Source organism: Lonchura striata, chromosome 5 (genome assembly GCF_046129695.1).
Source record: "Lonchura striata isolate bLonStr1 chromosome 5, bLonStr1.mat, whole genome shotgun sequence".
NCBI classification, from domain to species: Eukaryota; Metazoa; Chordata; class Aves; order Passeriformes; family Estrildidae; genus Lonchura; species Lonchura striata.
Genome location: NC_134607.1, coordinates 71,883,236 through 71,910,406, shown reverse-complemented (window position 1 = coordinate 71,910,406; position 27,171 = coordinate 71,883,236). Strand labels below are relative to the sequence as shown.

The following is a 27,171-nucleotide window of genomic DNA, read 5'->3' as shown; positions in this document are numbered from 1 at the left end:
AAATAACCTAAAATAAAGGAAAATGAACTATAATAAATGAAAATAAACGAAAATAAACTAAAATAAATGAAAATAAAATAACATAAAGTAAAATAAAATAATATAACACCAAATAAAAATAATAAATTTATGGTATTTATAAATTCAATTTATTCCAAACTGCAGAAGATTTTCAGTCCTGAGCACTTCAACCCAACCTTGAATTGGAATTTAGGTGGAAAATTTGAAATATCAGCTTAAAATTCCCAAGGATCAAGCTCCAAATCTGTTCAAATTCCCAAAATCTGGCTCCCAACCTCTCCAACTTCCAACATTTTTGTTGTTTTCCTGCCCCATCCCTGATAAAAATGGGATAAATTATCCTAAAAATGGGATGAGGCCTGCAAGGCATGGAGAGCAACAGCTCTAAATAACAAAAAAAATCCTGCTTTCTCCTGGAAATTCCTGCTTTTTTCTGGAATATTCCTTGAAATCCTTGGAATTCTTTATTCCAGCTGTCCATCCGTCTTTTCCAGCCCCATCTCTCATAAAATTGGGACAAATTACCCAAAAAAATTGGATTGAGGCCTCAAAATGGGATGAGACCTGCAAAGGTTGGAGAGCAACAGCTCCAAATAACATCCCTGGCCATAAAAAAAATCCTGCTTTTTCCTGGAATATTCACTGAAATCCATGGAATTCTTTATTCCAGCTGTCCATCCCTCATTTCCAGCCCCATCCCTCATAAAAATGGGACAAATTATCAAAAAAAACCGGATTGAGGCCTCAAAATGGGACGAGGCCTGCAGGGGTTGGGGAATAACAGCATCCCTGGGCAGAAAAGATTCCTGTTTTTTCCTGGAATATTCACTGAAATCCTTGGAATTCTTTATTCCAGCTGTCCATCCCTCTTTCATTGCCCCATTCCAAATAAAAATGGGACAAATTATCCAAAAAAATGGATTGAGGTCTCAAAATGGGATGAGACCTGCAAAGGTTGGAGAGCAACAGCTCCAAATAACATCCCTGGCCACAAAAATTTCCTACATTTTCCTGGAATATTCATTGAAATCCTTGGAATTCTTTATTCCAGCTGTCCATCCGTCTTTCACTGCCCCATCCCTGATAAAATTGGGACAAATTATCCTAATAATGGATTGAGGCCTCAAAATGGGACAAGGCCTGCAAAGGTTGGAGAGCAACAGCTCCAAATAACATCCCTGGCCACAAAAATTTCCTGCATTTTCCTGGAATATTCATTGAAATCCATGGAATTCTTTATTCCAGCTGTCCATCCCTCTTTTCCAGCCCCATCCCTCATAAAAATGGGACAAATTATCAAAAAAAACCGGATTGAGGCCTCAAAATGGGACGAGGCCTGCAGGGGTTGGGGAATAACAGCATCCCTGGGCAGAAAAGATTCCTGTTTTTTCCTGGAATATTCACTGAAATCCTTGGAATTCTTTATTCCAGCTGTCCATTCCTCTTTCATTGCCCCATTCCAAATAAAAATGGGACAAATTACCCAAAAAAATGGATTGAGGTCTCAAAATGGGATGAGGCCTGCAAAGGTTGGAGAGCAACAGCTCCAAATAACATCCCTGGCCATTAAAAAAAATCCTGCTTTTTCCTGGAATATTCATTGAAATCCTTGGAATTCTTTATTCCAGCTGTCCATCCGTCTTTCACTGCCCCATTCCTTATAAAAATGGGACAAATTATTAAAAAAAATGGATTGAGGCCTCAAAATGGGATGAGGCCTGCAAAGGTTGGAGAGCAACAGCTCCAAATAACATCCCTGGCCACAAAAATTTCCTGCTTTTTCCTGGAATATTCATTGAAATCCATGGAATTCTTTATTCCAGCTGTCCATCCCTCTTTTCCAGCCTCATGCCTGATAAAATTGGGACAAATTATCCAAAAAATGGATTGTGGCCTCAAAATGGGACGAGGCCTGCAGGGGTTGGGGAATAACAGCATCCCTGGGCAGAAAAGATTCCTGTTTTTTCCTGGAATATTCACTGAAATCCTTGGAATTCTTTATTCCAGCTGTCCATCCCTCTTTCATTGCCCCATTCCAAATAAAAATGGGACAAATTATCCAAAAAAATGGATTGAGGTCTCAAAATGGGATGAGGCCTGCAAAGGTTGGAGAGCAACAGCTCCAAATAACATCCCTGGCCACAAAAATTTCCTGCATTTTCCTGGAATATTCATTGAAATCCTTGGAATTCTTTATTCCAGCAGTCTATCCCTCTTTTCCAGCCTCATGCCTGATAAAATTGGGACAAATTATCCAAAAAATGGATTGTGGCCTCAAAATGGGACAAGGCCTGCAGGGGTTGGAGAATAACAGCATCCCTGGGCACAAAAGATTCCTGCTTTTTCCTGGAATATTCCTTGAAATCCTTGGAATGTGAGTGGGTGCCATGCCCCTCACCCCAATGACGTGGATTTTGGCCGGGGGGTCTCTCCCAGAGAATTCCACGGCGTCCTCAAACACTTTCCAGTTGCTCCGGGACAGCAGCGCCATCTTCCCCTCCCGGCCGCCCCGCACGTCCCCTGGGGAGAAATTCCCGGTTATCCACAGCTATTCCTGCAGGAATTCCCAGTTATTCCCAGTTATCCACAGCCATTCCTGAAATTCCCAGTTATTCCCAGTTACCCACAGCCATTCCTGCAGGAATTCCCAGTTACCTACAGCCATTCCCAGTTATCCACAGCCATTCCTGCAGGAATTCCCAGTTATTCCCAGTTACCCACAGCCATTCCTGCAATTCCCAGTTATTCCCGGTTACCCACAGCCATTCCTGCAGGAATTCCCAGTTATTCCTGGTTATCCACAGCCATTCCTGCAGGAATTCCTGGTTATTCCTGGTTATCTACAGCCATTCCTGCAGGAATTCCCAGTTATTCCCAGTTATCCACAGCCATTCCTGCAGGAATTCTCAGTTACCCACAGCCATTCCTGTAGGAATTCCCAGTTACCCACAGCCATTCCCAGTTATCCACAGCCATTCCTGTAGGAATTCCCAGTTACCCACAGCCATTCCCAGTTATCCACAGCCATTCTTGCAGGAATTCCCAGTTATTCCCGGTTATCCACAGCCATTCCTGCAGGAATTCCCAGTTATTCCCAGTTATCCACAGCCATTCCTGCAGGAATTCCCAGTTATTCCCAGTTACCCACAGCCATTCCTGCAGGAATTCCCAGTTACCCACAGCCATTCCTGTAGGAATTCCCAGTTAATTAATGATTAATATTATCAATATTTCATTAATAATTTCATTTATTCTATTTTATTTCTAAATGTAACTTCATATTTTATTATTAATTTAATTTCAGGAAATTAATTGCTATTTCATTTTCATTATTAATTTAATTTTATGTTTTGCTATTAATTTATTATTTCCATTTTATTATAAATTTACTTATAGGAAATGATTTATTTATAGATTATTCTTAATTTAATTTAATATTTTCTTATTTTACATTAAATTGTTATCTATATTTATATTTCTGTATAATTTAGTTTTAGGTATTTAATTATTATTAATACTTTATTACTAACTTGTTTGAATATTGTATTATAATATAATATTTTATTATTTTACATTTCTATTTTATCATTAATCCATTTTTGTAAATTAACCAATATTCATATTTTAACATCAATTTAATTTTATATTTTGTATTAATTCAATATTTATAATTTCTTTCCTGTTACTATTAATTTAATATACTAAACTAATGAATGATTCCCTATTTAATTACTAATTATTCAACAAACATTCTTGGGGAATTCTTTGGGAATTCTTTGGGAATTCCTGATCCCAGCTCACCCTTTTGCCTCCCTCCCACCAGGGTTTTACTGCGGATCCCTTTGCACACGTCCAGGATGGTGGAGCCCACGTAGGCGATCTCGGGGCCGAAGCGGAAACTCTGGGAAAATCAGCAGGCAAAACATGAAGGAATTCTTGGAATCTATACGATTCCATCTATATGGAATTATGGCATTCCCAGCAATCTTCCCGAGAAGTTTTTTCCCATGGAAAAAGCATCAAAATTTCTCCAAAATACTCCCAGAACTCCTGGTTGTTCTTAAGAATTTCTGGAGAACTTTTCCCTTGGAAAAAGCATCAAGATCCCTCCAAAGTATTCCTAGAAATCCTGGTCGTTCTTAAATCCAAATGATGTGAGTCCTGGGCAATTTTTTTCCATGGAAAAAGCATCAGATTTTCTCCAAAACACTCCCAGAAAATCGTGGCCATGGGCTGGGACACCTCCCACTGTCCCAGGCTGCTCCAGCCTTTCCTTGGACATTCCAGGGATCCGGGGGCAGCCCCAGCTGCTCTGGCAATCCCAGCCCAGCCAGGAATTCCTTCCCAAAATCCCACCCCAATCTCCCTTTCCCAGGGAATTCCCTCCATTCCCAGCTCTCCCAGCCTGGCATTGGATCCATCCCCACCCTGACTCTGCTCCAGGAAGGAATTTTGGGATCCGGGGGTTTCACTGGGAATCTCGGGACTCCAGGAAGGGTCTCCCTTCCCTTTTCTATCCCCAGCTTCCATAAAAATCCCTCGGGATGGATTCTGGGCCTCCTTGATCCCAGAATCCTGGAATGGTTTGGGTGGGAAGGGACCTCAAATCCCATCCCATTCCAATCCCACCATCCCAGGCTGCTCCAGCCTTTCCTGGGACATTCCAGGGATCCAGGGGCAGCCCCAGCTGCTCTGGCAATCCCAGCCCAGCCAGGAATTCCTCATTCCCAAATCCCATCCCTGGCTGCCCTCTGGCAGTGGGAGCCATTCCCTGGGTCCTGTCCCTCCATCCTTGTCCCCAGTCCCTCTGCAGCTCTCCTGGAGCCCCTGGAATGTGCTGGAAGCTCTCCCTGGATCCTTCCCTTCTCCAGGGGAACATTCCCAGCTTTCCCAGCAGCTCCAGCTTCAGATCCAGCATTCCAGACGTGATCCCCTCAAAAAAGAGGAATCTCCCTGCACCAAGCCTCAATCCCAACTCCCACTTTCCCATCAACAGGATGAGATCTCTCCACTAAAGCCCCACAGCTTCCAGATCCCCCAATCCAGGGAACAGCAAACCCTCCACAGTGCCAAATTTTCCATGGATTTGGGATTTATCCATGGAAAATGCTGCCCTTACCTGGGTCAGGTAGTACACGTGGGTGTGAGGCAGCAAGTAGAGGGTGTTGACGGCCCCTCGGAAGGTGTAGATCTGCTGGTGAGGGTCTCCCACCAGGATTTTCCCACATTTTTGGGATTGCACAATATCCACGATGGCTGTGGGGGGGAAAAAAAATTGGATTGTGAAGGAATAACCTGCTCCAAATCCAAGGGAAAGCTTAGCTGGGATCATGAGGTCTAAATCCAAGGGAAAGCTCAGTTTAGATCATGAGTGGAAAACCTGCTCCAAACCCAGAGGAAAGCTCAGTTGGGATCATGAGGGAAGAACTTCTGCTGCTGAGGGTCTCCCAGCAGGATTTTCCCACATTTTTGGGATTGCACAATATTCACGCTGGCTGTGGGGAAAAATAAAATTGGATCATGAGGGAAGAACCTGTTCCAAACCCAAGGGAAAGCTCAGCTAGGATCATGAGGTCTAAATCCAAAGGAAAGCTCAGTTTAGATCATGAGTGGAAAACCTGCTCCAAACCCAGAAGAAAGCTCAGTTGGGATCATGAGGGAAGAATCTGCTCCAATCTAAACCCAAAGGAAAACTCAGTTGGGATCATGAGGGAAGAATCTGCTCCAAACTGAAGGGAAAGCTCAGTTGGGATCACGAGGGTCTAAATCCAAGGGAAAGCTCAGTTTAGATCATGAGTGGAAAACCTGCTCCAAACCCAAAGGAAAACTCAGTTTGGATCATGAGGGAAGAACATGCTCCAATCCAAACACAAAGGAAAACTCAGTCGGGATCATGAGGGTCTAAATCCAAGGGAAAGCTCAGTTTAGATCATGAGTGGAAAACTGGAAAACCTGCTCCAAACCCAGAGGAAAGCTCAGTTTGTATCATGAGGGAAGAACATGCTCCAATCCAAACCCAAAGGAAAACTCATTTGGGATCATGAAGGAAGAACCTGCTCCAAACCCATGAGAAGCTCAATTTGGATGAAGAAGGAAGAACCTGCTCCAATCCAACTCCAAAGGAAAACTCAGTTGGGATCATGAGGGAAGGACCTGCTCCAATCCAAACCCAAAGGAAAACTCAGTTGGGATCATGAGGGAAGGACCTGCTCCAATCCAAACCCAAAGGAAAGCTCAGTTGGGATCATGAGGGAAGAACCTGCTCCAATCCAAACCCAAAGGAAAATTCAGTTGGGATCATGAGGGAAGGACCTGCTCCAATCCAAACCCAAAGGAAAGCTCAGTTGGGATCATGAGGGAAGAACCTGCTCCAATCCAAACCCAAAGGAAAATTCAGTTGGGATCATGAGGGAAGGACCTGCTCCAATCCAAACCCAAAGGAAAGCTCAGTTGGGATCATGAGGGAAGAACCTGCTCCAATCCAAACCCAAAGGAAAGCTCAGTTGGGATCATGAGGGAAGGACCTGCTCCAATCCAAACCCAAAGGAAAGCTCAGTTGGGATCATGAGGGAAGGACCTGCTCCAATCCAAACCCAAAGGAAAGCTCAGTTGGGATCATGAGGGAAGAACCTGCTCCAATCCAAACCCAGAGGAAAACTCAGTTGGGATCATGAGGGAAGAACCTGCTCCAATCCAGCTCCAAAGGAAAACTCAGTTGGGATCATGAGGGAAGGACCTGCTCCAATCAAACCCAAAGGAAAATTCAGTTGGGATCATGAGGATCCAAATTCAAGGGAAAGCTCAGTTTGGAAGAACCTGCTCCAAACTCAAGGAAAGCTGAGGGGAAAATTTGTTTAAATTCCAAGTATTTCTGTGAAGATACTTCCACCACATTTCCGAGCACATGGAAATCCCCTCTGGAAGTGGGATTGGAGCTCCAGCTCCTGGAATTACTCACCTGGAGTGCAATCCTGGGCTTCATCCACAAAAATGGCATCGTATCCCCAGAGCTGGGGCTTGCTGAGCTGCCAAAGTTTCAAATATCCTGAGGGAAAAAAATCAGGAATTTCAAGGAGATGGAAAACCACCAGGACCTTTAAAACAAATCCCCCCCCCTTTTTTTTTTTTTTTTTTTTTTTTTTTTTTTTTTTTTTTTTGTGACATTTCTGGCCTTGCTTCCCCCTTGGAATTTCCACATTTGGAAGGGCTGCAAAAAATCTCTGGTCTCTCTTGGCAGCCCAAATTTGATGATTTCAAGCTTCTTAATGCCCACAAAAAATTCCAAGAAAAAGGTTTTTCCCAGTTATATCCAGCACTATCCAGAGGAAAGGATGTGCTGGAAGCAACTTCCAACTTTGGGCCTGATTTGTAGCCACTATAAAATAGGAATATCCTTAAAATCTGCACATTTTTATCCAAGTGGGAGCACAAATTCATTAATGTATTTTATAAATACACATAAAATGAAAAATTGAGCCAGAGGGATATTCCCTGGTGAACCAGTGGCAGGAAAAAAAAGGATTTTCTCCTTCTGGATGCTCAGCCAAAACCAGAAATAATAAATCCATTGATTTTTCCACCATTAAATCCCCTTTTCCCAAGGGATTTTCCATCTCTTTTACCATCACAAGTCATCTTGTATTTCTTCTGTGCGTCTCCATCCAGCTTCTTCATGTTGCACCAAATCTCTTTGGCCTCTTCCACGTTGATCTAAAATGGGAAAAACAGAAGGATTGGGATAAAATCACGGAAGAAAAATTAAATGATGGAATGGTTTGGGCTGGAAAGGGACTCAAAGCCCATCCAGTCCCATCCCATCCGTGGACAGGGACATTTTCCTCTATCCCAGGCTGCTCCAGCCTGGCCTTGGACATTCCAGGGATCCAGGGGCAGCCACAACTTCTCTGGGAATCCCAGCCCAGCCAGGAATTCCTCATTCCCAAAATCCCATCCATCCCTGCCCTCTGGCAGTGGGAAGCCATTCCCAAAAAACTCCAGATCCCTTTTTCCCATCCCAAGCAGCTCCTCAGATCCACAAGGATTTGGTGAGGAGATTGACTAGAAGTATTTTTTAGGGAAAACAGGGATTATCCTTTTTTTCCCAAACATCATCTTCTTCCCAATCCTTTGGTTCCTCCTCCCAGTCTTTGATTCCTCTTCCCAATCTTTTGATTTTCCACCTCCCAACCTTCTGACTCTTCCTTCCAATCTTTGATTCCTCCTCCCAAACTTTTAATTTTCCTCCCAAACTTTTGATTCCTCCTCCCAATCTTTTGTTTTTCCTCCTCCCAATCTTTTATTTTCCTCCTCCCAATCTTTTCATTTTCCTCCTTCCAACCTTGATTCTTCCTTCCAATCATTGATTCCTCCTTCCAAACTTTTGATTTTCCTCCCAATCATTTGATTTTCCTCCTTCCAAACTTTTGATTTTCCTTCCAAACTTTTGATTCCTCCTCCCAATCTTTTGTTTTTCCTCCTCCCAATCTTTTGATTTTCCTCCTTCCAATTTTTGATTTTTCCTTCCAATCTTTGATTCCTCCTCCCAAATTTTTGATTTTCCTCTCAATCTTTGATTCCCCCTCCCAACCTTTTGATCTTCCTTCCAGTCTTCTGATTCTTCCTTCCATTTTTTGATTCCTCCTCCCAATTCCTTTGGAATGTTGCTTCCAGCCTCCGATTTCTTCCACAGCTCAGGATTTACCCCAACCCCTTCTCTGGCTGAAGGATTCCCCAATCCCAAATTTCCCCCATCCCAAATTTCAGCTGAACACGGGAAGATCCCTGCCGATCAACATTTTGGGAAGGGCAATGAACATGATTTATTTTATAAAATCATGGAATGGTTTGGGTTGGAAGAGACCTCAAAACCACCCCACCTGTGAGCAGGGACACCTCCCACCATCCCAGACTTCTCCAAACCCCATCCAACCTCAGAAAATTCCAGAGGCTCCATCCCAAAAACTCACTCTCTTTTCCTCTGGGCTCATGAGCTGCATCTGCCCGTGAGTGTTTTTGAACCACAGGGGCGTGTGCTCCTCACAGATCTCCTCATCTGAGGAGGAGAAGAAGTTTTCCAAGGTTTGGGTCACTGTTTTCCCTCTTACAAACAGGGATTTGCCCTCCCTGTTCCGGAGGAGGAAGCTGATGGAATAAACGGACATCTTGGAGAAGTTCAGCTTGCCTTTCTCTTTGTAGCTGTGCCAGAGGTACGAAAAAGACAAAAAAAAGGAAAAAAAAATAGACCAAAAAAAGACAAAAGACAAAAAAAAAGACCAAAAAAAAGACAAAAAAAAAGACAAAAAAAGTTAAAACTTACAGAAATCCCTTTTTTTGTGCACTATCCCTGGAAAATGGTCAGCTTTATATCCCAATTCATCCTAATAATGGAATATCTTTAAATCTACACAGATTTGTCCTGGTGGAAGCACAAATGTGTTGATTTTATACATTTTAGAGATGGAAAATTGAGCTCATCCCTGGAATTCCAGTGTGTTTGCAGAGGCAAGGAAAGGGATTTCCTTTTTCTAGGTCGTGGCTCATTTTCCTTCCTACCCTCAGCTTAAATGTGCCAGAACTGGACAGAAATTGGATCCTGAAAAAAGCTCAGGATAAGGAAATTGATCCTCTGGAAAAGGAATTGATCCTCAGGAAAAGCAGCACGTAGAGCAGTTGCAGCATTCCAGTGGGAATGGGAAGTGGGAAAACCTCCCTGAATTGTGAATTTCCACCTCCCTGTGAGGAGCTCCTTGGCTTTGGGGTGCTCCCATGGATGCTAAAATCCCTGGAGCATCCCACTCCCACCCATCTGGAAACCATAAATGATAAATTCCCCCCAATTATTTGTGCTGCCTCAAATCCTGGAGCTTTCCCTCAAAACCACTTCCCCTCTCTCGTCCTTTCCCTGCTTCCAAAGGAACTGGAATTTCCCACTCACTGTCTCCCAATGCTTCCAAAAGCCAAGGAGTGGAAGGTCTTGCAGGTGACATTCCTTGGAAAAACCTTTTTCCCCTTCTCTGCCACAGCTTTGTTAAAAGCCAGGTAAAGGAATTTCAGCTCTGAGAATTTCTCCGCGTACTTGACCAAGGTTGAGGTTTTCCCTGTGCCTGGAGAGGAGAGGAAAAGAAGGAACAAAATAAAAATAAGGAATAAAATATCCACCGTCAGGAATTAACGATTCCACATGGATTTTTTTTTTTTCACACCTCCTTCTCCTGCTGTCCCAACTCCAATATTCCACTTCACTCCTGATTTCAGAGAATCAGGGAATTATTTAGGTTGGCAAAGCTTTTTAAGGTCAAGCCCAACCATTCCCAGCATTTCCAAGGGCATCCATGTCCCAGGTGCCACATCCATAGGATTTTAAAATCCCTCCAGGAATGGGGACTCCAGCCCTGCCTGGCCAGCTGTGCCAGGGCTGGATAAGCCTTTGCATGGAGGAATTATCCCAATATCCAACCTAAACCTTCCCTGGCACAGATTTAGGATCTGCCACTTCAGTGTGGATCCCTTTTTCCATGGAGTGGAACTGCTCCAGCCTGGATCCCTTTTGGGCTCAATCCTTCAGGAACTGCTCCAGCCTGGATCCCTTTTGGGGTCAATCCTTCATGAACTGCTCCAGCCTGGATCCCTTTTCCATGGGGTCAATCCTTCAGGAACTGCTTCAGCCTGGATCCCTTTTTCCATAGGGTCAATCCTTCAGGATCTGCTCCAGCCTGGATCCCTTTTCCATGGGGTCAATCCTTCAGGATCTGCTCCAGCCTGGATCCCTTTTGGGGTCAATCCTTCATGAACTGCTCCAGCCTGGATCCCTTTTCCATGGGCTCAAGTCTTCAGGATCTGTTCCAACCTGGATCCCTTTTGGGGTCAGTCCTTCAGGATCTGCTCCAGCCTGGATCCCTTTTGGATCAATCCTTCAGGAACTGCTCCAGCCTGGATCCCTTTTGGGGTCAATCCTTCAGGATCTGCTCCAGCCTGGATCCCTTTTGGGGTCAATCCTTCAGGAACCGCTCCAGCCTGGATCCCTTTTGGGCTCAATCCTTCAGGAACTGCTCCAGCCTGGATCCCTTTTCCATGGGGTCAATCCTTCAGGAACTGCTCCAGCCTGGATCCCTTTTCCATGGGCTCAATCCTTCAGGATCTGCTCCAGCCTGGATCCCTTTTCCATGGGCTCAATCCTTCAGGATCTGCTCCAGCCTGGATCCCTTTTCCATGGGCTCAATCCTTCAGGAACTGCTCCAGCCTGGATCCCTTTTGGGCTCAATCCTTCAGGAACTGCTCCAGCCTGGATCCCTTTTCCATAGGCTCAATCCTTCAGGATCTGCTCCAGCCTGGATCCCTTTTGGGGTCAATCCTTCAGGAACTGCTCCCTTTTTCCATAGGGTCAATCCTTCAGGAACTGCTCCAGCCTGGATCCCTTTTCCATGGGCTCAATCCTTCAGGATCTGCTCCAGCCTGGATCCCTTTTCCATGGGCTCAATCCTTCAGGATCTGCTCCAGCCTGGATCCCTTTTTCCATAGGGTCAATCCTTCAGGAACTGCTCCAGTCTGGATCCCTTTTGGGCTCAATCCTTCAGGAACTGCTCCAGCCTGGATCCCTTTTTCCATAGGGTCAATCCTTCAGGAACTGCTCCCCCAGAAGTTCCAGGGAAATATCTACTCCAGCACCTGGAGCATTCTCCTTGTCCTCCTTCCTTTCCCAAATTTGGGATTTGTAGGGCTGTCCCACATTTTCCCACTCCTCACTCCCCTGTTTTTATTCTGCCTCCGTTTTTTGGCAGATTTTCCCTTAAATTTGTTATCCCAGAGGCACAAATTGATCCCCTTGGGATCTCACAATCCCCCAGGCAGAGGGATCAGGGAGGAAGGAGAAGATTGGGAATTGTCCAGATATTTTTCCCACATTTTGGGCTCTTACCTGCAAATGCCATTATTTTCACTGTTTGGCCAGGCTCAATCTTGTGACTCAAAATCCTCTGCTGCTCATGGGTCAGTTTGACATCAGCCCATCCACTGAAAACAGGGAAAAAATTCCACTCAACACGTGGGAAAGGAATGAATCCCTTAAAAATCCCTAAAATAAATCCTCCCACATAAAAGAAATTAACTGGGAAATCAGGGATTGATTGATCCCATCCCATCTTGGTTATTGGGGAAAAGAGAAAAGCATGGAATAAGCAAATACTGGAGATAAAATCTTGGGAAAGATTTTTTAGGGAATACAAGAAAACATCACACACCAACAAAGGAAAATATCTTTTTAAGGGACCATTCTGTGCTTTAAGAATGAATTTGGCACCTTAAGCTCATTAAAAACCAGTTTTATCTTTGTTAGACTTCGGTGATGGATGAATTTATCCCATTTCCTTTCTCCCCTCTCCATGGAATGCTCAGCATTCCCTCAGGACACTGCTTGGATCACCTGGAACACAAATTCACTCTTCCCTCTTCCAGAGGCTGCACAATTCCACAGGCATTTTCCATCAGATACAAACAGTAGAAAATATTGTAGTGAAGCCTTAAAAAAAAAAAGAAAAAAAAGAAAAAAAAAAGGGATAAGACAGGAATTACCACTTCTGTAGCCACTTAAAACACCACCAATATCTTAAAATAATTAAATAAAAAAAGCCTCAAGCTCTGCAGGAAATGATGAATAATTTAAGATGTTCTTTAAATTAATTCTGCCTTGAAAAGTGGGGTCAGCTCTGAGCGTGGCCTCTCCCTCAGCCCTGCCAGGTTTGTATTCCAGGCTTTTCCATGCAAACAGGACCTGGGATCAGAGTCCAGGGGATAATTCTGCTCTCCTGAGCCACAATTAACAGCAGAGCTGGGGCTGGGGGAGCTGAGAGGGGATTTGGGGCTGCTTTGGCCTTTTGGAGTGAAGCAGCTTTTGGTTTAGAATGGTTTTGGGGGAGGTTTTTAACTCTGATAATAATTCTTGGGTGGTTTTTCACTGCAGAGGGAAAAGAGATTCTTTGGGTTTATAACGACAACAATTGGTTTAAAATTAACCTGGATTCTCCAGCAGGGTTTTCCCCACTCTGGTTTTCCCTCTTTTAGGGCAGTTTTGTTCCTTTCTTCCACCCCTCCAGGGCAGATTTTGTGTCTCTCATCACGATGTGCTCATTAATTACTGCAAACAGCAATCAGGCAATTCCTCCAGGACACGCTCCCTCCTTATTCCCAGGAGGAATTCCCACTTTTTCTAGTCTGGGAAATTCTAAAATCCCTGGATTTGGACCTGGATCACGGCTCTCGTTGCTGGCCAGGGCCATCCTGCCACATTTCCTGCAGGTTAATGACTTTATCCAGCAATTAATCAATCATTAACATTCCAAAGAAAGATCCCAGGTTCCCTCGGGATGAACCTTTCCCTGTCCTACAGTCCCTCAGAACCCACAGCTTCCAGAGCCATCTAATTCCTGGATATTTTCATTTTCCATTCCAGTTCCTTCCCAATTTTCTCCCAAGAAGGATTTCCCTGTGTGCTTCATCCTTATCCTCACTGCAATCCCGAAAAATAAAGGAATCTTTGCTCAGTTCCCTTTTTTTTTCTTTTTTTTTGGGAACGAAAGGATCATGAGGGAAGGAGCTCCTAGGACTTGGAATGAAGTAAAATAAATCAGTTTTGGGGAGGGTTAAAGTTAGATACCCAAAGAATTCCCCAAACATATTTATTTAATAATAAGTAATTAAATAGGAAATAATTCATTAATTTATTATATTAAAAACAATATTAATTAATTAAATCAGGAATATTATATTGCATTATATTGTATTATATTACATTCTATATATTATATCATATATTTAATTTATAAACTATAATTGTAACTATAAATTATAAATATATTAATTATATAATCACATAATTATATTCATATATAACCATATAATTATATAATAATAATTATTATTATATAACTATATCTAATAATGATATATAATTGTATCATATTATAATTATATTATAATACTACCTATATTAATAAATGATATAATATATTTATTATATATATTTATATTCACAATATTTATTTTTACAATGTAGATTATTATTATATAATTATAATATCTAATTTTTATATAAATATACATCATTATTATACATTATAGATTATAATGATATAATCTATATAGTTGCATATTAATACTATTAATATATATAAATTTTTTAATTATGGAAAATTGATAATTAATTACTAAATTATGACTATATTAATTATAAATATATTAATTCAATCAGGAAATAATTAATTCCCTTGGAATTGGAGGAATTTGAAACTCAAAATTGGAGAGAGCTCTGAGCCCCTTCCAGGACCTAAAGGGGCTCCAGGGAGAGACTTTGGGATAAAGGATGGACAGGAAACAGGGAATGGCTTCAGACTGGAAAAAAGGGAAGATTTGGGATGGGATATTGGGAAGGAATCCCCGGAGCAGCTGCAACTGCCTCATCCCTGGAACGATCCAGAGCCAGACTGGAGCAACTGGGGATGGTGGGAAAGGTGCAGGGATGGAATGGGAATCTCCTGATCTGCTGGAGATGGGAATGCTCCTGTCCTGCTGGAATTTGGAAACTCAAAATTGGAGAGAGCTCAGAGCCTCTTCCAGGGCCTAAAGAGGCTCCAGGAGAGACTTTGGGATAAAAGATGGACAGGACCCAGGGAATGGCTCCCACTGCCAGAGGGCAGCCAGGGATGGGATCTTGGGAATGAGGAATTCCTGGCTGGGCTGGGATTGCCAGAGCAGCTGGGGCTGCCCCTGGATCCCTGCAATGTCCCAGGAAGGACTGGAGCACCCTGAGATCATGGCAGGTGGCCCTGGAATGAGCTTGGAGGTCCCTTCCCACCCAAACTGGTCCAGGATTCTGGGATTTGGGACACTCAGGATCCATCCCAAGGGATTTTTATGGAAAATGGGGATAGAAAAGATAGGGAAAGGGAAGGGAGACCCTTCATGGCTTCCTGAGATTCCAAGTGAAGCCCCTGGGTCCATGAATTTCTTGGAGAGGAGATGGATCCAGTGTCAGGCTGGGAGAGCTGGGAATGTTCCCCTGGAGAAGGGAAGGATCCAGGGAGAGCTTCCAGCACATTCCAGGCCCTGAAGGGGCTCCAGGAGAGCTGCAGATGGACTGGGGACAAGGATGGAGGGACAGGACACAGGGAATGGCTCCCACTGTCAGAGGGCAGCCATGGATGGGATTTGGGAATGAGGAATTCCCAGAGACGCTGCAGCTGCCTGATCCCTGAAACATCCAAGGCCGGATTGGAACAATCTAGGGATGGAGGGAAGCGTGCAGGGCTGGGATGGGAAGCTCCTGACCTGTTGGAGATGGGAATGCTCTTGTTCCTCATGGCCAGGAGCAGCGTGGCCATGCAGTGGAGCACCTCGGTGACCTCCAGCACGGCCAGCGGCGAGCGGGGGCTCCGGAAACATTCCAGGAGCCTCTGGATGTCACCAACACCGTCAGAGAACAGCACCATGACAGCAAAGACCGCCCACATCTTCTCTGGCTGGGGAAGGACAAGGAAAAGACAGCAGAAAGCTTGGTGTTTCCAGGAAAATCCTGCTTGGAGGTGGAAAAATTCCGTGAGGAGCTGTTAAATTCTAAATTGATGCCTTGTGGAGGGTGAGCTGGAGCAGAGGCTGGGCAGAGCTAAAGAATAAATTAGGGATTTATTAAAGGATCTCCTCCATGGATCCACCTTGGGCAGCACCAGAGCCCAGCCAGGGCTGCACCCATATGAACCAAACTGGCCCCAAAATGAACCCAAATGAACCAAAATGGTCCCAAAATGAACCCAAGATGACCCAAAATGGTCCCAAAATGAACCCAAATGAACCAAAATGGTCCCAAAATGAACCCAAGATGAACCAAAATGGTCCCAAAATGAACCCAAGATGAACCAAAATGGTCCCAAAATGAACCCAAGATGAACCAAAATGGTCCCAAAATGAACCCAAATGATCCAAAATGGCCCCAAAATGAACCCAAGATGACCCAAAATGGTCCCAAAATGAACCCAAATGACCCAAAATGGCCCCAAAATGCACGAGCGCTCCCGGGGGCTCTCCCTGGGATCAGTTCTGCTCCATTGACACCTTGGAGTTCATTCCCATTCCAGCTCCAGCCCATCAGTCCCACCCTGCTTGTTTTTCTCTCTCCAGCCCACGGTGTTTGTGCTCCTGGGCTGAGGTTTGGATCATTTGTCCTTGGTGCCCAGCTGGAGCAGGAATTGTTTTGTGTCCCTGCTCTGTGCACAGAGCTCACCATCCCATCATGAGAAGCTCAGACCCACACACCAAAGCAGCTCAGAATGTCAAAAATATAAAAACTAAACCCTGAGGCATCAGAGCAGCCCAAATTATCCCAAATAACGCCACAGAGGGAGGAGTTTGGGATACAGGAGGGCAGAGTGACCTCAAACACGCAGAGTTTTAGGATGTCTTAGGGAGGGAGGAGCACATCCCATATTTGCACCCTGACCAGCTTTATCCATCTAAATTTATGGGAATGGCATGAAGGAAAACCTGGATCTCCCTGAGAATGTGGTCTGAGGTCAGTTCCCAGGGGAATGGTGAGCAACTGGAGGGGTGCTGGCTGTTCCCAAGCCACTTTTTGTGGGATTTAGGGATCATCCCTTCCAGCTGTTTGCCTTGATTCCAGAGAAACCAAAATCTATCAAAACAGAGCTCCAGGGTTTTCCTCTAAATCCATTTGATCACAAAAGACACCACAAACACACCCAGAGGCTTGGGGACACAGCAGGAATTTGTTAAAAAAAAAACAGAAATAAGAGTGAAACTCACCCCAGGCTTGCTCTGTAAATCTGGGAATTTGCTGAGGACACAGACTTGAGCCTTTGGGAAGAGGGGATGACTTCCCAAAATCTGGAGAAGCGCAGTGGGATCCACCTTGGGTGCTGTGGATGACACCAACCTGTGCAGGAGGAATATTGAGGGATTTACTCTCCAAGGAATTTGTGGCTCCTCCCAAGCACATCCTGCTAAACACCCACAGCTCATTATTAGTGCAGCATGGACCCTTTGAGATTCACTGGAAAAATCAAAAATAAACTTAATAATTCTCAATAGGGATTGCCTCTGGACAAAGAGCCTTGCACACTAATTAGTGTTCACCTAATTTTGTATGTGGGCAAAATACCCATATTTCTATATATAAAATACCCATATTAAAAAAAAAAAATTAAATATTTGCGTGTCTGTAGATACTTTTTCAAGCACAGTTTTGACTTCTGCCCTCACAGGGGAAACAATCAATCATATTTGCTGTCACAGTTTTACATGAGGGAAATTTTAAAAAACTTTTAGCACTTAAGTTTGGAAGATTTCTCTAAGGTCTTGGATCAAATCTTGAGTTTCATTCTAAGCTTTGGCTCACAGGCCCAAAGTTCTGAGAGTTCTTTGTATTTCAGGTTCCAACACCTGTGGAAGTGGCACCTGGGGATATGGGTGACCTTGGCAGTGCTGGGAATGGTTGAACTCCATGTCTTAGAGGTCCTAAATAATTCCATGATTCCAGGATCTCGTGTCCAAACAGAATAAGGAAAAGGAAAGTTTTGTGCCTCTTTTTAGTGTTTTTTCCCTATTAAAATCACTTCTCCTCCCCATTTTCCTGCACATCTCCCACCTGTTTAGAAAACAAAGCTGGCAGTTCCTAGGATCCAAGAAAAGAAATCCCAAAGCAAGGAATATCTGAGGATCTGCAAACTGGACTCACCTGACCAGCCCCAGCACACATCCCTGCTGCGCCTTGGTTATGGAAAATTTCTGCAGGATCTGCTCAACTCTCTGCAGGGCTGAGTCCTCCTTCTTCAGGTACTGGTGGTAGAGCTTCTTCCAAGGGATAAACTGGAATGGGAAGCACAAAGCAGCAGGTTTCACCTCATGGCATTCCAAAAGGGAATTCCAGGGGGAAAAGGGACAAGTCAGGGAGCTCCCAAAAGTGCTGGGGTTGAAAAAGGAGCTGGATGGGAAAGGGAGATGGGGAAGGAAAGGGGAGAAAGGGGGGGAAAGGGAGGGAAAAAAAGAGAGAGGGGGGATCAAAGAGAGGAGGAGAAAAAATGAGGGAGGAAAAAAGAGAGAGAAAAAAAAAAGAGGGGAAAAAGAGGGAGAGGGGAAAAAAGAGAGGGGAAAAGGAGAGAGGGGAAAAGGAGAGAGGGGAAAAGGAGAGAGGGGAAAAGGAGAGAGGGGAAAAGGAGAGAGGGGAAAAGAAGAGAGGGGAAAAGAAGAGAGGGGGAAAAAGAGAGGGGGAAAAAGAGAGGGGGAAAAAGAGAGGGGGGGGATAAAAGAGAGGAGAAAAAAAAGGGAGGGAAAAAGAGACAGAAAAGAGAGGGAAAAAAAGAGGGGAAAAAAGGGAGGGAAAAAAAAGAGAGTGGAAAAAAGAGGTAGAAAAAAAAGAAAAAAGATGGAGAAAAGAGGGAGAGGGAAAAAAAGAGGGAAGGAAAAGAAGAGAGGGGGAAAAAGAGAGGGGAAAACGAGAGGGGGGAAAAGAGAGGAAAAAAAGGGGGGGGAAAAGAGAGGGGAAAAAAGAAGAGAGGGGAAAAAAGAAGAGAGGGGAAAAAAGAAGAGAGGGGAAAAAAGAGAGAAAAAAAGAGATGAAAAAAAGAGGGAGAGGGAAAAAAGAGGGAGGGAAAAGAAGAGAGGGAAAAAAGAGAGAGGGGGATAAAAGAGAGGAGAAAAAATGAGTGAGGGGAAAAAGAGACAGAAAAGAGAGGGAAAAAAAGAGGGGAAAAAAGGGAGGGAAAAAAGAAGAGAGTGGAAAAAAGAGGTAGAAAAAAAAAGAAAAAAGATGGAGAAAAGAGGGAGAGGGAAAAAAAGAGGGAAGGAAAAGAAGAGAGGGGGAAAAAGAGAGGGGAAAAAGAGAGGGGGAAAAGAGAGGAAAAAAGGGGGGGAAAAAGAGAGGGGAAAAAAGAAGAGAGGGGAAAAAAGAAGAGAGGGGAAAAAAGAAGAGAGGGGAAAAAAGAAGAGAGGGGAAAAAAGAAGAGAGGGGAAAAAAGAGATGAAAAAAAGAGATGAAAAAAAGAGGGAGAGGGAAAAAAGAGGGAGGGGAAAGAAGAGAGGGGAAAAAAGAGAGAGGGGGATAAAAGAGAGGAGAAAAAATGAGTGAGGGAAAAAGAGACAGAAAAGAGAGGGAAAAAAAGAGGGGAAAAAAGGGAGGGGAAAAAAGAAGAGAGGGGAAAAAAGAGGGAGGAAAAAAGAGAGAGGGGGAAAAGAGAGAGAAGGAGAAAAAAAAAGAGGGAAAAAAAGAGGGAAAGGAAAAAAGAAGAGAAAGGGGAAAAAAAAAGGGAGGGGAAAAAAGAGAGGGAAAAACCCTCAAAGCCTGCAAACAGGGCTGGATTTTTGGGAGTGGTGAGCGACTTCAGAGGTGCTGGCTGTTCCCAAGCCACTTTTTGTGGGATTTAGGGATCATCCCTTCCAGCCGTTTGCCTTGATTCCAGAGGAACCAAAATCCATCAAAACAGAGCTCCAGGGTTTTCCTCCAAATCCATTTGGTGACAAGAGGCACCACAAGCACACCCAGAGGCTTGGGAACACTGCAGGAATTCCCTGGATAATTCCTGTCAGGAAAAAAGGCTCCAGGGAAAACTGAGCAAGGGGGATTTTATGGAAAATTCCAATTTAGTTTTTTTTTTTCCACGGATGGGAAGAAATGTTGCTCCAACATGGATTTGGGATATAGGGCAGCAACCTTTGGTCCAGAAGACAAAAAAGAAAAAGGGCAGGAGACCTAAAAATTCATGGATTGTGGGAAGAATGATGGGATTTAAAGGAACAAAGGGAGGCCTGGATGATCCCATGGATCATCCCAGAGCGTTCCTTACCCGCGGATCTTGGATCTTTTGGTCCAGAAGACCAAAAAAAAAAGGGCAAGAGACCTAAAAATTCATGGATTATGGGAAGAATGATGGGATTTACAGGAACAAAGGGAGGCCTGGATGATCCCATGGGAAGAATGATGGGATTTACAGGAACAAAGGGAGGCCTGGATGATCCCATGGGAAGAATGATGGGATTTACAGGAACAAAGGGAGGCCTGGATGATCCCATGGGATCATCCCAGGGCATTCCTTACCTGTGGATCCCGGATTATCTCCCTCCAGCAGCGACACACCAGGCTGAGGCTCTGGTACAGATCCAGCACTGGCAGGAAAGCAAAAATATTCCTGAGGATTTCAGGAGGAAGATCATCCATGGATCCCTGAGGAACCTGCCAGCTCCGAGTGCCCAGGAGCCCGTAGTGGGAATCGGGAAGGGGCTCCACTTCCAGCTCTTGCCATTCCTGCTGGATCCCGCTGAGCTCTGGAATCTTCTCCTTGGGTTCCTCCCAGAGATGCTGCTCTGGCTTGGGAATTGCTCTTTTCCTGGGATGTGCCCTGGGAGGTAGCAGGGAAAGGGAGGGGCTGCTGAAGGGAGAGGGAGGTGCAGGAGGAAAGGGATCCAGAGGCTTTTCCTTCATCCCAAAAGGAGTTCCAGGGGGAAAGGGATCCAGAGGCTTTTCCTTCATCCCAAAAGGAGTTCCAGGGGGAAAGGGATCCAGAGGCTTTTCCTTCATCCCAAAAGGAGTTCCAGGGGAAAAGGGATCCAGTGGCTTTTCCTTCATCCCAAAAGGAGTTCCAGGGGAAAAGGGATCCAGTGGCTCTGCTTTCATCCCATGGGAAGTTCCAGGGGGAAAGGGATCCAGAGGCTTTTCCTTCATCCCGTGGGGAATTCCAGGAGAAAAAGGATCCAGTGGCTCTGCTTTCATCCCATGGGGAGTTCCAGGGGGAAAGGGATCCAGTGGCTCTGCCTTCATCCCATGGGGAATTCCAGAGGAAAAGGGATCCAGTGGCTCTGCTTTCATCCCATGGGGAGTTCCAGGGGGAAAGGGATCCAGTGGCTCTGCCTTCATCCCATGGGGAGTTCCAGGAGAAAAGGGATCCAGTGGCTCTGCTTTCATCCCATGGGGAATTCCAGAGGAAAAGGGATCCAGTGGCTCTGCTTTCATCCCATGGGGAGTTCCAGGGGGAAAGGGATCCAGTGGCTCTGCTTTCATCCCATGGGGAGTTCCAGGGGAAAAGGGATCCAGAGGCTTTTCCTTCATCCCAAAAGGAGTTCCAGGGGAAAAGGGATCCAGTGGCTTTTCCTTCATCCCAAAAGGAGTTCCAGGGGAAAAGGGATCCAGTGGTTCTGCTTTCATCCCATGGGGAGTTCCAGGGGAAAAGGGATCCAGAGGCTCTGCCTTCATCCCATGGGGAATTCCAGGGGAAAAGTGATCCAGTGGCTTTTCCTTCATCCCATGGGGAGTTCCAGGGGAAAAGGGATCCAGAGGCTTTTCCTTCATCCCATGGGGAATTCCAGGGGAAAAGGGATCCAGTGGCTCTGCCTTCATCCCGCAGCTCTGCATGCCAGAAGCTCCCGCTGATGGCTTTGCCTTTATCCTGAAGAAATCCAGGATCTTCCTCTGCCTGCCTGGCCCTGCACAAAGGGGAAAAATGGGAATGAATTCCATGGGAATCAGGGAATGAGGGAGAATTTGGGGTTTGGTGGCACATCCAGGCTGGGCAGGGAATGTTGTCTGGGAAGGGAGCCAGGTACAGGTAGAATTCCCAGGGACATGGGCCCGGATCCCACTTTTTCAGGAGTAATTGCGGGTGGGTTTTTTGAATTTCTGCTCAGGCACAGGTGTGGAGGCAGGAGGATTTGGGGAATGAAATGAAATGAAATGAAATTTAAAAAAAAAATCAAATAATAAAAAAAAATTAAAAATAAAAATCAAAGAACAAAAAATAAAAATTCAAACATTAAATTAAAATCTGTTAGAAATAATGTAAAATAAAAATCAAAGAATAAAACAGAAAAAATCAAAGAATAAAAAAGAAAATGAAAAATTAAATTAAAATCAGATATAAATAAAGCAAAATAAAAATCAATGAATAAAAAATAAAAAAAATTTAAAAATCATTGAATAAAAAAGAAAATTAAAATAACCCTAACCCTAACCCTGCCCTCTGGCAGTGGGAGCCATTCCCTGGGTCCTGTCCCTCCATCCTTGTCCCCAGTCCCTCTGCAGCTCTCCTGGAGCCCCTTCAGGGCCTGGAATGTGCTGGAAGCTCTCCCTGGATCCTTCCCTTCTCCAGGGGAACATTCCCAGCTCTCCCAGCCTGACACTGGATCCATCTCCTCTCCAAGAAATTCATGGACCCAGGGGCTTCACTTGGGATCTCAGGAAGCCATGAAGGGTCTCCCTTCCCTTGCCCTCTCTTTTCTATCCCCATTTTCCATAAAAACCCCTCAGGATGGATCCTGAGTGTCCCAAATCCCAGAATCCTGGACCAGTTTGGGTGGGAAGGGACCTCAAAGCTCATTCCAGGGACACCTGCCATGATCTCAGGGTGCTCCAGTCCTTCCTGGGACATCCCAGGGATCCAGGGGCAGCCCCAGCTGCTCTGGCAATCCCAGCCCAGCCAGGAATTCCTCATTCCCAAGATCCCATCCCTGGCTGCCCTCTGGCAGTGGGAGCCATTCCCTGGGTCCTGTCCCTCCATCCTTGTCCCCAGTCCCTCTGCAGCTCTCCTGGAGCCCCTGGAACGTGCTGGCAGCTCTCCCTGGATCCCTCCCTTCTCCAGGAGAACATTCCCAGCCCTCCCGCAGTACCTGTGGGCTGTCTCCGTGTGCCGTGGGCGGGATGAAGGCCGCGGTTCCTCGCTCCCGCTGCGCTGCCCAGGCCCAGGGGCTGCCGCAGCGGGGCCGAGCCCGCGGGGCTCCGCGCCAGCGCCGCGCACTCGGGGGCCGAGAGGCGCCGGCAGCGCCGCATCCTGCACGGGCACAGCGAAGGACACGCGTGTAGAGCTGTGTTTGCTCCGTGTATCCCCTCGTCATCCTTTCTCCCTCCATATCCCCCTCTTTGCACATGCTTGGTTCATCCCAGCTTCCCCATCAGTATGTCCATCAAAGCCCAAAATCCCTGACCCATCTCCTTGTCTCCTCCCAGGTGATGTGTCCATCACCTGGTGACCCTTCCTCTTTGTCCAGATCCTTCCTCCAGGGTCACCAGGTGATGGACCCTGGCTGGGACTCCTCCCCGAGCCCCTCCTCAGGGGTCCCTCTGAGGTCTTGCCCCCTGAGGGATGCTCCCATGTCCTTCCCCCGTTGGCTGCTCGGGTTTCCCTGCACCCCCGTATCTGGCAGCTCCAGGTTGGGAGCCCCTCTCTTGCTCTGGAAGTCCTTCGAGGTCAGATGTGGCCTGGGACCTCTGCAGCCCTCATGAAACTTTGGAACTAATCCTGAGGGAGAGCAGCTCTTTGCCTGTGGGGCCAGCTCGTCCTTGGACTCACGTGGAGCTTCTCCAAGCCCCCCGGATGCAAGGAGAAGTTCCTTCCCTCTGCCCAACTCACCGCTGCCCAGCCGGCCGGGATCGCCGGGATCTGTCCCCGTGGAGTCCAGGGACACGCTCGGGATGCAGCACGCCGCCCAGGATGTGGCAGGAATGGCTGCCTGGGATGGGATTCCCACAGAAGCTGGGGCAGCCCTTGTTATAAAGATGGAAATTGTATGTTAACTATCAATTATAAAATGGTTCATGTAATACAATGTAATACAATGTAATAATATAATGTAATATAATGCGGTATAACGTAATATAACATAATAATGTAATATTATACAATATAATGTAATACAATGTAATGTAGTGTAATGTAATGAAATGTAATGTAATATAATGTAATGTAATATAATGTAATGTAATATAATGTAATACAATATCATGTAATACAATATAATACAATATAATACAATATAATGTAATACAATATAATACAATATAATACAATATAATACAATATAATACAATATAATGTAATACAATATAATATAATATAATATAATATAATATAATATAATATAATATAATATAATATAATATATAATATAATATAATATAACAACAAAATATAACATAATATAATAATACATTATAATGTAATGTAATAATATAATGTAATGCAATATAATATAAATAATAAACTATATAAATAATATAGTATTATGTTGTTATATTATTTATATTTATAATATATTATTATATATTATATCCCTGTTTTCCCACAAGAACCTCCTTTTTCTTCCTTAATAGAATATAATACAATATATAAATAATGTATTTATATTATATCATATGATATCATATGATATAATATCATATTATATTATATCATATGATATAATATAATATAATATAATATAATATAATATAATATAATATAATATAATATAATATTATATTATATTATATTATATTATATTATATTATATTATATTATATTATATTATATTATATATTATATTATCTAACCTTATATGATATTAATTATATTACATTATATGATACTGTATTGTATTATATATTACATTGTATTATATATATTAAATTGTATATATTATATATTATAAATCTAATGTAATATAATATAATATAAAGTATAATTTATTACACTAGAAATATAATTATATAATTATTATAGCATCTAAATTATATTACACTAGAATAATATTAGTATAAGTTTAGTAATAATATAAAACATTATTATATTTTTAAAATAATAATTATAAAGTATTATATTATTATATTTTATTTTCAATGTATAATATTATTATATTATATTATCAAAATATTAATGTATTATAATACATTACAGTAATATAAGGTAATATAATATAATGTAATATCAAATATCACATAATATAATAAAATATGAAATTACAATAATACAAGCCTATAGAATATGTAATATTTTATGTAATAATATATCATATATTGTATCTATACAATATAATAACTTTATAATATAGTTACTGACTTCCACATTTATGTATTGGCTTTTACAAGTTATTATTGATCACAAAAATTTTAATATAAAATGATTTATAATCCCTTTTATCTACTTTTTCGATAGAAGAGAATCTGTCAGCTGTCATACACACCATTTATCTTATATAAATAGTAACCAAATAAACATGTTATAGTTTATGTTTTCACATAATCTTAAAATAGAAACTATGTAATCAAATTTAAATAAAATCCAAATTTTAATTCAAATAATTCAGTTGGATGTTTTTATTTAAGTACATATAATATATATATATAATATTGAAATATATATAATCCTCAGAAATATGTGTTTAACCAATGTAATAAAAAATATAGAAGAAAATTTTTTTAAGGTAATGGTGTGGTTTTGGCAAGATATATATATACACATATATATCTATCTATATCTATATCTATCTATCTATCTATATATATATATATATATATATATATGAGAAAAAAAATAAAATAAACCAGAATGAAATAAAAATAAAAATGAAATTTAAAAAATGAAATGAAACTAAATTAAATTACAAACTTGCTTTCCCAGAGAGGAAATGGTTGACGAAAACTCTTTTTCTTGGAATTTATGGAATCTTTTCATCCCTTATTAAACTCTTAATTTCAACCACCCAAACTGAGCCTTTCCAAACTGGGATCATCCTTTAGCAGAGCAAATTTAACCCATTTGCAGTTCAAAAAAAATCATCCTGGGAATTATTCCCAAAAAACAACCAAACCTTACTCGGAATGGGCACAAACTCCTCTTTTCTGGCCACAGAAAAACTCCAAAAAATGCAATTTTTTTCCACCAAAAAAACCCAAATCCAGCAAGAACGGCTGAGCTCCCTCCTGCCAGCATCAGCAGTTTCACTTTTGCTTCCTTTAATTTATTTATTTCTCTTTAAGTCATCTGCAGCAGCCCCCCCCCCCCAAAAAATGCTGAATTTTCCTTTTAGGGCAGGAGCCAAGCATCAGCCTGGTTATTCCTTGGGATAATGTTTGGATGGGATGATTTTAGGGTTTTTTTCCCCTAACCTGGATGATTTTATGGATGTGCTGCTTCCTCCTTTTCAGCTCAGCAGGGTTAAAACCACTCAGCTCCCTGGGGAGGCTGTTTTCCAACATCCCCATTTCCTCAAAATACGGGAAACGAGGCAAATAAAAGGGAAAAATCCCAAACCAAGAAACTCCCGTGGCTTTTAGGAATGTGCTGAGGGAATTTGGGGCTGGATATGATGATTTAATGATTTTTTTCCCAAACACAATCATCCCAGGATTCTACTAAATAAGTGGAATTTCTCGCTCAGCCTTCACCTCCATCCTTATTTTTCCCATTTTCCCAAGATTTCCCGTGTGGCTTCCAATGGCAGCCAGGAGAGATTCCAGCTGGGAAATCAAAGGATCAGAGGATGGAGAGGAAAGCTCCAGAGGGAGGAGAAATATTTGGGAGAAAGCTGGAGCTGCTCCCCGTTTTCCCCCCAGAACCTCCTTTCCAAAGCCTTTTCCCACATGGATGCACCCACCTCATCCAGAGGGTCTCCTAAATTCCAAGCCCTCCCCATTCCCAAAGGCCCCTCAGTGCCAATCCCCCAATTCCAAGGATTCCCCCATTCCTAAGGGTCCCCTCAAGTCCCAAGGATTCCCCCATTCCCAAGGGTTCCCTCAGTGCCAATTCCCCAATTCCAAGGATTCCCTCATTCCCAAGGAATTCCCTTTTAACCCCTCCTCAGCCAAGATCCTCCCTGCTCAATCCCCAATCCCATTACCCCTTGGGAAAACCCTAAAATTCCAAGGATTCCCTCGTTCCCAAGGGTCCCCTCAAGTCCCAAGGATTCCCCCATTCCCAGAACCCCCTCACTGCCAAACCCCCAATTCCAAGGATTCCCTTATTCCCAAGGGTCCCCTCAAATCCCAAGGATTCCCTCATTCCCAAGGATCCCCTCAAGTCCCAAGGATTCCCCCATTCCTAAGGGTCCCCTTCACTGCCAATCCCCCAATTCCAAGGATTCCCCCATTCCCAAGGGTCCCCTCAAGTCCCAAGGATTCCCCCATTCCCAAAGGCCCCTCAGTGCTAATCCCCCAATTCCAAGGATTCCCAAGGAATTCCCTTTTAACCCCTCCTCAGCCAAGATCCTCCCTGCTCACTCCCCCACCCCATAACCCCTTGGGCAAACCCTAAAATCCCAAGGATCCCCCCATTCCCAAGTCCCCCCTGGTTTCCAAGGACCCCCTCATTCCCAAACCCCTCAATTCCAAGGATTCCCCCATTTCCAACGGCG

The 27,171-nt window shown here is 43.5% G+C and overlaps 1 protein-coding gene and 1 long non-coding RNA gene across 2 annotated transcripts in view; both read right to left on the bottom strand.

Annotated features, from left to right (window-relative positions):
* FBH1 (F-box DNA helicase 1) overlaps nucleotides 1-21,493 on the bottom strand; it is a 30,653-nt gene extending 9,160 nt beyond the window's left edge. Inside the window, exons 1-13 of the mRNA XM_077783716.1 lie at nucleotides 20,114-21,493; nucleotides 17,759-17,889; nucleotides 16,828-16,957; nucleotides 15,340-15,530; nucleotides 12,440-12,535; nucleotides 11,936-12,030; nucleotides 9,956-10,124; nucleotides 8,988-9,216; nucleotides 7,644-7,731; nucleotides 6,980-7,066; nucleotides 5,141-5,277; nucleotides 3,823-3,922; nucleotides 2,420-2,541 (exon numbers count right to left, since the gene is read on the bottom strand). Of these exons, the coding sequence (XP_077639842.1) occupies nucleotides 2,420-2,541; nucleotides 3,823-3,922; nucleotides 5,141-5,277; nucleotides 6,980-7,066; nucleotides 7,644-7,731; nucleotides 8,988-9,216; nucleotides 9,956-10,124; nucleotides 11,936-12,030; nucleotides 12,440-12,535; nucleotides 15,340-15,530; nucleotides 16,828-16,957; nucleotides 17,759-17,889; nucleotides 20,114-21,424 (2,886 nt within the window). The 5' untranslated portion in view covers nucleotides 21,425-21,493. The remainder of the gene's footprint in view (nucleotides 1-2,419; nucleotides 2,542-3,822; nucleotides 3,923-5,140; nucleotides 5,278-6,979; nucleotides 7,067-7,643; nucleotides 7,732-8,987; nucleotides 9,217-9,955; nucleotides 10,125-11,935; nucleotides 12,031-12,439; nucleotides 12,536-15,339; nucleotides 15,531-16,827; nucleotides 16,958-17,758; nucleotides 17,890-20,113) is intronic.
* Nucleotides 21,494-22,811: 1,318 nt separating this feature from the next.
* LOC144246347 (uncharacterized) lies at nucleotides 22,812-26,294 on the bottom strand. The gene is made up of 3 exons (XR_013340056.1): nucleotides 25,928-26,294; nucleotides 23,415-23,548; nucleotides 22,812-22,835 (listed from the first exon to the last, which is right to left on the bottom strand). It is a non-coding gene; the product is annotated as an uncharacterized LOC144246347 (long non-coding RNA).
* Between the last annotated feature and the right edge of the window lie 877 nt (nucleotides 26,295-27,171).